Source organism: Stegodyphus dumicola, chromosome 1 (assembly GCF_044657685.1).
Source record: "Stegodyphus dumicola isolate Sdum_Otavi_A_Nest chromosome 1, ASM4465768v1".
NCBI classification, from domain to species: Eukaryota; Metazoa; Arthropoda; class Arachnida; order Araneae; family Eresidae; genus Stegodyphus; species Stegodyphus dumicola.
This window is the reverse complement of record NC_140768.1, coordinates 77,814,577-77,823,876: the sequence shown is the minus strand read 5'-3', so window position 1 is coordinate 77,823,876 and position 9,300 is coordinate 77,814,577. Positions and strand designations below refer to the sequence as shown.

Genomic DNA, 9,300 nt, shown 5'->3' with positions numbered 1-9,300 from the left:
TTTGAACCACTGAAAGGAGTTTCTGTTTTAAATTTATGAATGATTTAGATATCTAGGTGGCAATGGTTTTTCAACAAACTTGATCAAAACAACAGCTGATTGCAAGATATATCTGTGAAGTTATTGTTTCATTTGAAAGTTATGGTGTTATTATGTCCGTTTCACTAATCGCGCTGCGTTTGGAAATTGCACAAGAATATCCTCTCCTACCCCACATACATTTTTCGGGTATGAAACCGTAAATAGTTGTAAAAATACTTAGTATGACTTCTATAACATACTTACATGTAACTTCTATGACATTAAAACCCATATGTATTTTGTGTTAATTTAGCTTTTCAGTTTATTTGCGTGCGAATTTAAGTATTGATATATCTGAATTGAGATATTTTCTTAAACACCTGTTTTAGTAATCTACTTTTATAGTTCAAGATGTAAATAATTACTTAATATTATACCTGCGAAAACCATAAGAATGTTATTAAGTGCTAGTTTGTGTGTTTGAGTATATTAAATTTAATTTTTCTTAGTATATATATAAAGTATAATATATGTGTATTTATGTGAGTATTAAGTATATATATATATGTGTGTGTGTGTATGTGCCTGTGCGCGCATATTAAATTTACAGAAAAAACATTTTAGCCGAAGCTGTTTAGATTTGTTGTATTGTGAAATTATATTGAAATCCTTATATTAGTAAATGAATAATTATTCAAAAGAATTAATGCATTTGTTTACAACAAGGATTCTCAACCAGGGAAACATCTGCTTAGGGAGAGTTTCATAGTTTCTAGGGGGAATGCAGTCGGCCTTTTATTTACCTGTTAAGTGCTTATTTTATAAATATAAAAAACTACTTCATTCAATTTTTGTTATTTATTAACGTTTTCTATACTTTTTGTTGTTTCATTTGTAAAACACTTTAAAAAAAATCTGAATTTGAACAGATGTTTAGATATATTTTTGAGTTTTGGAATGGAGTGGAATGATTGTTTAGCAATTGTTAAATGGTTGCAGGGAGCAAAAAAGGCTGAGAACAACTGGTCTAGAGTTTAGTCTATTGGTAATTAGAACATGTAAATAACAGCTAATTATTATGAACTGGCACAAAATTAAAAATATATAGTTGAAATTTTGTACTTGTCTGCGTGTATAATTTGTACTGAATTTGGAGCATCCTGGGCTCTAGTATAGAATTGGGTGCCACTTCGATTAGTGACAATTTTTCGTAAAATTTTGGCGATGAAATCTCATTTCTGGTTACCATGAAAATTTAACTTTGCTTTAGCCTCCTGATTTTTTAAAAAATAAAAATACATTGATGTGTACATAGACAAATTTAAAGCAGTGCACAATGCCTAGTTTGTGCAATTCTAGGATGTTTTTTAAGCGAAAACAGATCGATGTGTACATTAACATAGAGTTTATGTAATTCTTTGACTTCTTATTTTGGTTTTGCGTAGTGGCCATCTTGAAATTGTGTCTTCCTGGCGCCGATCTTGGCGTCAAAAAAGAATCGCCAAAAATCAAGGGGCACCCAATTGTAAACTTTTACCGCATTCTGTTTTCCCATATACCTAGAAAATTTGCAGAAATATCTCAAAACTCAGGCCTAATCATTCTAATGGAAGTTTTAAGTTTAAAATCTTTTTTTGTTTTGTACAAGATAAAAGTGTAGCATATAAAAACCAAAATCAGTATGAACTAAAACTTGCACTTATTATTCTGGAAGAAACAGATCACTCTTTATTTAGTTGGATAGTCAGCAGATAAACTGCCTCACTGAGACTTAATCAAGTTATATAAAACCAAAGTGAATTTCTTATGAGTTTTGCTATATCTGTTATTAACAGTCTATTACAATGATTGGTAACAAATTTTGCTCATTGAAGATGGTCAATGAAAATAAATGGTAATACTATAACATGCAATCTATTGCTTTTTGTTAGTTATTTATTTCTTAGATGGTGCCACTAAAATGGTATTGTTTAATATGAAAATAATTATAATTAGCAAATGATTAGCCTTTTCGTTGTTTGCCCGGAGGGAGACTCGGGGATTTAAAAAGTGTCTTCACTATTAGCAGCACCAGATGTTCATCAGCCATTGCTTGGACCATTAGCTCCAGGATAGATTCATTGCTTCATGTTTTTCAGCCTTCCAAAATATGTCAAAAATGAAAGAAGCTTAATCACACTGTTTTCACAACAGGTTTGTATCAGGAAGCGAAAGGTGAGGAATTACTTTCTCTCGGTAGATATTCTCCTGAACACATACTTCATGATTCCCAAGTAATTCTTCCCATTCATTAACCCCTTAACTGCCGCGGGCGTATATATACGCCTTGCTCAGCCGATGCGTTAACTGCCCCAGATGCGCAGCCGATGCGTTAACTTTGCGAATAATTTTAGGTGTAGCAGCGCAAAGCAAATGATAGCAGTTTGGAAGGACGTATATATACGCCTGGGGCAGTTAACGCATCGGCTGAGCAAGGCGTATATATACGCCTGCGGCAGTTAAGGGGTTAATGGAAGTTTAAAGATTTTTATTTTGTCATCTCAACAGTATAGATGAAAATATTATTCAGTCTCAGTTTCGTTATAACTACTCTTGCACCAGTTATGAATGAATGACATTGCTCTGCTGAAATCTAATTACAAAATAAACTTAATTACATTTCATTTTTCAAAATAAACATGTTTACCTTTCATTTTTCAAAACTTGAATTGTTAATTAATAGTTTAATTTTAAATTGGCACTTTTCCATGTTTTTAGATCTTATTATTTGAGAAAGTAATATAATAAATAATATGGGAATTTAAAAAGAAATAATAGTAGTACAGTCAAAAGTCATTAATCTGGACTCGTCGGGACTTCGGTGATTCCGGATTATAGATCATCAGTTTAAATATGGTAAGATGGCATGCAGAAATTATAAAATTAAAAATATGAAACCGTAATTTATGAAATAAAGAACAATTATGATCTAAAGAGTATCAAAATTTACAAAAAAAAAAAAAAAAAAGCTTAATATTTATTTGTTTACTTTCTTCGCTATCGGAAGCGAATTATAATGATGAGGAATTTGATTTAAATCATATCAAAGATGGAGTACATCGAGATGAAATACTACATTTAGTAAGGAATTATAAGCCAAATAAAATAAAAACATCTGCCCTGAAGATAAGGATAGTGCTGACAGATCAACTTCCAGTTCATTGCGCGCCGCGGCGTCCTCCCGCAGCTAAGCAGCGTGAAATTGATAAACAGATTTCGAAATGGTTACATAAACAAATGATATGCCTTTATCCATTTTTTTGCAGCAATTCCACTTTTTGTTTAATGGACTTTGAAACATACTTTCGCTTTGTAGATCCTTTACATATTATATATATATATCGGAAATTCTATTTGACATAATCGAAAGTTCAAGCTTACTTATATAAAATTGCTCTAACAGTCTGCAAAAAATAATAAGCCAGATCCAATTTGAAGATTAAGGAACAATGCAATCTGCAACATTAACTGAATTAAATAATTTTAGCTTAGCTTATACCATCCATTATACATTAAATGTGCATGCGCACACGCATATTTGCAGCCGTACGGGTCTTAAGCGCACGTGTAAATGCCTATGCGCAGAAAGTTTGTAGCTTTGAGGTCTGGATTATAGATCATTAAGTATTATGGGTGTCCGAATTAACGACTTTTGACTGTATACATAAAAAAAAAAAAAAAAAAAAAAGAAGAGATGGTAATATGCGCAGAAAGTTTGTAGCTCTGAGGTCCAGATTATGTGTCCGAATTAACGACTTTTGACTGTATGTGAAATTTGCATTACTTTATATATTTTTTTATTTCCTTCCCTAGTGAATAATTAGATTTTCAATTTAGAGCAACTATCAATCTTTATCTTGAGATTTTCCAGAGGTAGTGAGATTGCAAGGATCTCTGCATCAAAATTCAACATGAATTGTCTCACAGGAGTGCATTGGGAAAAAAGTGTACTGCATATACCAACTCCGGTGTTGTCTTGTATTTTAGAGCCATCAGATGTCGAGCAAGCTTTTACTATTATATATAAGGGATGTTTTTCTTTCCCAGGTCATTAATATCTAGCTGATATTTGATATCAGTATATTCAAGGGAATTAACCATGACTTTGTTACAATTGGTTTGTTTTCAACTATTTCTTGTTATAATCTCTCACAAGCCTCTAGGGGAGACATTGGGACTTAATAGTACTTGGTTTGCATTCGCTCATCCATTGCACTCTATGCGATGCTTTCATTTTAAACGAATGTACCAACTGCTCGTATCTTGATTTTAGTAGCAATTAATGGGTTGGAAGTATAGCTTTGCATAGCTGTAAATCAGGGTAGTTTTCACCACTCCTGTGATGATCTGAAGAACTTTACTTTGGGCCCTTTCCAAAGAGTCAATCTTCCCTTGTGTAGTATAAATTAACACCTCACTTCCATATTTGAAAATAGGTTTTATTTAGGGTAGTCTGTGAGCTTCATCGTTTGGTACTGGCTAGTCTTATCAAAATTGAGGATCACTTCTTTACTTTTTCTACAACAGTATTCACATGATTAGTAAAGTTTAATTTGTTGGCTAGCACTACAGCTAGATATATGGTACTAGTGCTTTTTTGAAGAGTAGTGTTGTCTATTTTTAATTCAAAGTTTGTATTCACATGTCTCAGAGAGAAGAACTGGCAAACTGTTTAGTTTTTATTTATAATCATATTGTTATCTTTGGACCAGGTCTGTAGGATTTCAAGTGCATTATTCATTGTAATTTCAAGTTTTTTCCCTTTGTTATTTGTATTTTATGGAATTATCTGTTTCTGTCCAAATAACAACATCATCTGCGAACATACAGATATTAATACCTTTAATGCTTTTTAACTTGGTTACCAAATCATTAATATAAATGTTAAAGAGGGTGCAGCTGCTAATTGCCCCTTGAGGTAGACCTAGTTTACTTTGCTTGTAATTTGATTTTTGCTCATTCCATCTAGTCTTTGCCCATCTTTGGGATAAAAACTTTTTGTACTAGTTATACATTTTCCTGATTCCATAAACGTTGTTTACACGCTATGATAAAATATTGTATGGTTGGCTCCCTGGAAGTCAACAAAGACAGCCAAGGCACTTCTCCCCGAATTGAAACCGGTTTTAATTTTGTGAACCAACTTCAAAATTTAATTAATAGTTGACATGTCTTTTCTGAAACCAGTCTGCTAGAAGAATCCGTTTGACTCAAGGTAAAACCTTAGCCTTTCAGTTATTCTTTCAAATGTCTTGACTGTAATGGAAGTCAGTGAGATTGATTGGTACAATTGTATATCTTCAGGTGGTTTTCCTGGCTTTAGAATCGGAATGACCTTTGCCTTCAGCCAGTTTGTTGGAAGATTGAGTTTTGCATTCCAGAACTTATTGTAAATCATTAAAAGGAAATTCTTGCAGATTGCCTGAATTCTGGGAATATATTATCTGGTTGCTTACAGTTTTGAATGTCTTTGATAACCTTATTCAATTCGTCCATTGAGAAATCTTCTGTAAAAAGTTTGTCTAAGTTCACTTTCCTTCATTTAGTACTTCTTTCATGTTTTCGGCATTTTTTTCCTACCTATTTTTCTCTTTATTGAGTATCCTTTACGATAGAAGTTATTGAATATTTTAGCAATCTGTCTTGTATTGCTGACATCTTTGTTTCCTTTTTTGATGAGTTATTAGTTCTTCGCATTATTTTGTTATTCAATGTATTCATTATTTTGTAAGCTTTATTTCCATCAGATCTGTAATCTAATTCATTAAGAAACCTATTCCAATATTGCCTTTTGGATTCTAAAACTTTCCTTTTCATTACAGCACATTCCTTTTACCTTTGATTACATCTTGTTTGCATTTTTTTATTAGTTTTTCCTGCCACTCTCTCAGCTTCGTTTTTTGCGTGCTCTCTGATTTCTCTTTGCTCTTCTAGATCAGTGTTCCAAAATGGTTGGTAGTTCAGACTCTTGCCTCCGAAGATGTTTTTTTTTTGGTGCACCTTTGGAGGACTAAGGTAAAAGCTGATTCTGCTTGTTGAGGTGAAGCATAATTAGGGAGAGTAGTGTTTACTTGATGTTCCATATCTTCTGTTAAGGCCTTCCAATTGGTCTTTTTGAAGTTCCACATAATTCTTGTGTTATTTCTTATCTGTTTTTGGTTGGTAGTAATTGCTGTTTTTACTATTTGGTGATCACTCCCTAGGTCCCCAATTACCATTTTCTTGCAATAGTCAATTAGGTTACCTGAAACTGTGTTTAAATTAGGATTAGTAAAACTGCCTGAATAGTGGATAAAAGTGTTAAGGTAATCTTTATTATGTATAACTAAGATTGCATTACTATCTACAAAGTCCTCAACAATTTGCCCTACTTGGTTTTGGTAGGTGTATCCCCAGTTAGGGGAAGCAGCATTAAAATCACCTAAAATTGTAGTATTTCGATGAGGTATTAAAGTGTCTAAATTTAAGTTTTTGTCGTTTGGTAGACTTTATATTCCAAAAATGTTAAAAAGAGTATTCTCATTCCAAACATTTACTCCCACAATTTCCCCAGATAATTCTTTTTCATTGTTTTCAACATCTCAAACAATAATGTCAGTTTATTTCACACTGTCACTAAAATACCATTTGCAATCTGTCTGCTTTTGAAAAGTCTATGAAAAATGAAATTTTCCATATTATAATACTTATTTTGTCTTCTGTAATATTTGCTTCTTGAATCACCAAAACATCGACATTCTTCTCAACGACTACCCTGTTAATTTTTGGAAAAGTGCAAGATAATCCTCCAGCATTCCACTGCAGGATAGGAAAACAAAAGCTTTTTACTCTGTTTGCTTTGCTCTGAACCTCCTTAGCCATAGCTGCTACTAATTTAGAACTACCTAGGAGGCACATGCTAATTAAGGATATCGCGGACATGAGTAACATTGCCTCCTAGGGGCAGAAACTTAATCATAGTGCTTAGCTGCAAACACAATTGAAAGAAAAAATGGTATGTCATGTTGAAAAAGGGCCATTAAGGAGCTTGTACACAATATATATTGCATTAAAGTTGGACTGAATAAATGACACAAGATATTCTGATGAACTGGATGATGTTCTTAAAAAACTATAAATTTTACAATAATTTTCCAAAAAGACTAAGGCTACTAAGCCAAATTCCTTAGCTGTTACAGTTAAAACATTTGAAGTTCAAATATTTACATCAAATGCAATGTGTATGAAGTAAAGTTAGTGCCCTTCTTGCTCTGTTAAATAATTATGATGTAGTGATTGTTCATTTTGAAGAAGTGTCAAATTAAAAGAGAAAGTATGCTGCTGTAGCAAGAGGATTGTTGAAACAGATGAAAAACTTTCAGTTTGTCTTAACTGTGCATTTCTTGCTAAATTTTCCACATTTAAGTAACTTTCTGTGATTTTTCAAACAGAAATCGTGATTTTAAGTAGTGTAGAGGTTTATATTAATAGGGCAGTCTCGGAAACGAAAGACTTAAAATCTAAACTAGGCACATATAAACAGCTGTTTGTCAGTTTAACTATTATTGAGAACTTTAGGAACATTCAGCTTACAGACGTTGATTGTCAAATTTTTTATTTGCAGAAAATAAGTTTACTTGTAATAAAGTACCTTAAGAAGCATTTTCTAGGCTGGGATGTAGGTGGTATAAAGTGCTGTATTCTATGACTCTTTCATGTGCCCTCGTGACAGCTTGGGAAGTTATGGAAAGGATGAAATAGTCACTTTGAACAATCACTTCAAAGGTTAGCTGTCAAACAAAGCCTTCTAAAGAGAAAAACTTAAAATCTTTACAGAATGAATGGTACTTTCTGATTATCTGCATCCCCACTGAAAAGACACACACACACACACACACAAAAAAAAAAAAAAAAAAAAAAAAAAAAAAATATTCATGAAGTAGCACATTATGTCACCAAAAAAGTATTTGTGGCAACCCAAGATGTCACCAAAACATATTTCTATGGTAACCCAGATATGCGTATAGCATCCCTTCCTCCTAGAAGGATTTCCACTTTCACATTTTCACCTGTGTAATGCAGATTATATCCTTTCTATAGAAGTTTCAGCCTGGACCACATATTGTAGTTTTCATTGTTATTTAGTGAAATTTTAGACTCTTGGTTTTCTGCACATATGTAGCATAATGTGGCTTGCTTAAAGGTATTATGGTTCATTTGTCTTTCTCATTTTAGAATTTTGGTTCAAAGATTGTGGGCAATGCCATATTTTTATGCATTTTTGAGTTTTGCTATTCTGTTTTTTTTTTTTTTTTAAATGAAACAGAGAAGGGAGTGGGTGCGAGAGTGTCTTCTCCCCCCCCCCCCCAAAAAAAATAGCAGGATTTCTCGAAGAGGTTAGAGTTTTGTTAACCATGTTACTTGCTTTTTTAATTTTACAAATTTATTGCTCTTTTTTGAGAAATTGTTGTACTACTATTGAGAAATTGTTGTACTTGTTGCACTACTATTTGGAAAATAGTTCTACTCTTTTCTGCATTATCTTGTGAAAAAGTAATCAGCAATGAACTGGTAAATCCTCTTCAATGTTAGTAATGAATTTATGATTACTTGGTGGGATGGAGATAATCAGAAAGTACTGAGAAATATTTTAATGAGAAATTCTGCATGTAAAAAATTAAGAAACATTGATTAATAATATCTTTAACCTCTCTGAGCTTTTTTTATAGCATTCTACTTTTGTTTTCATTAAATTCCTCATTTGAATTTTCAGAATATGTAATACATTTTTTTAAATATATATTTTTCTATAATAAAAGCTTCAAGACAGAAAAGACCGATGGCATTACCTGAATCTAATGTGACCAAAGCAGAAGGATACAAAGAAGATGAAGTACCGGTAGAACAAACAAGTTCTGCCCTTTCAATTGATAAATGTCGTGGGTCTCGAAAACTGCAAGAAATGATTGTTGAAACAGTATGCAATACTGGTATAGTAATATATGTGTTTTCATAATCTTTATAATTTTTTATATGTTCTTAATTTAGAGTTTTGTTATTTTTGTTCACTAAGCATATAATATTTAGTTGTGTTTTAATTTAATCCTGGAAGTATTGGGGCCATTTATTACCGTTTTGTGCCAGTATTTGCATGCTTACTTGTGTAGTGTGAAATATTTTCAACATTTTGTTTTGTAGTGTCATGAAAAATCATTAGATGATAATTTGAATTCTTCTGTCTGTTCAGTTAGAGAAAAATAT

The 9,300-nt window shown here is 32.3% G+C and overlaps 1 protein-coding gene across 1 annotated transcript in view; it reads left to right on the top strand.

Annotated features, from left to right (window-relative positions):
- The first annotated feature begins 82 nt into the window (after positions 1–82).
- Positions 83–9,300, top strand: part of LOC118182147 (BRCA1-associated protein) — a 97,859-nt gene continuing 88,641 nt past the window's right edge. Inside the window, exons 1-2 of the mRNA XM_085816558.1 lie at positions 83–228; positions 8,859–9,029. Coding sequence (XP_085672684.1) covers positions 153–228; positions 8,859–9,029 — 247 coding nt within the window. The 5' untranslated portion in view covers positions 83–152. The remainder of the gene's footprint in view (positions 229–8,858; positions 9,030–9,300) is intronic.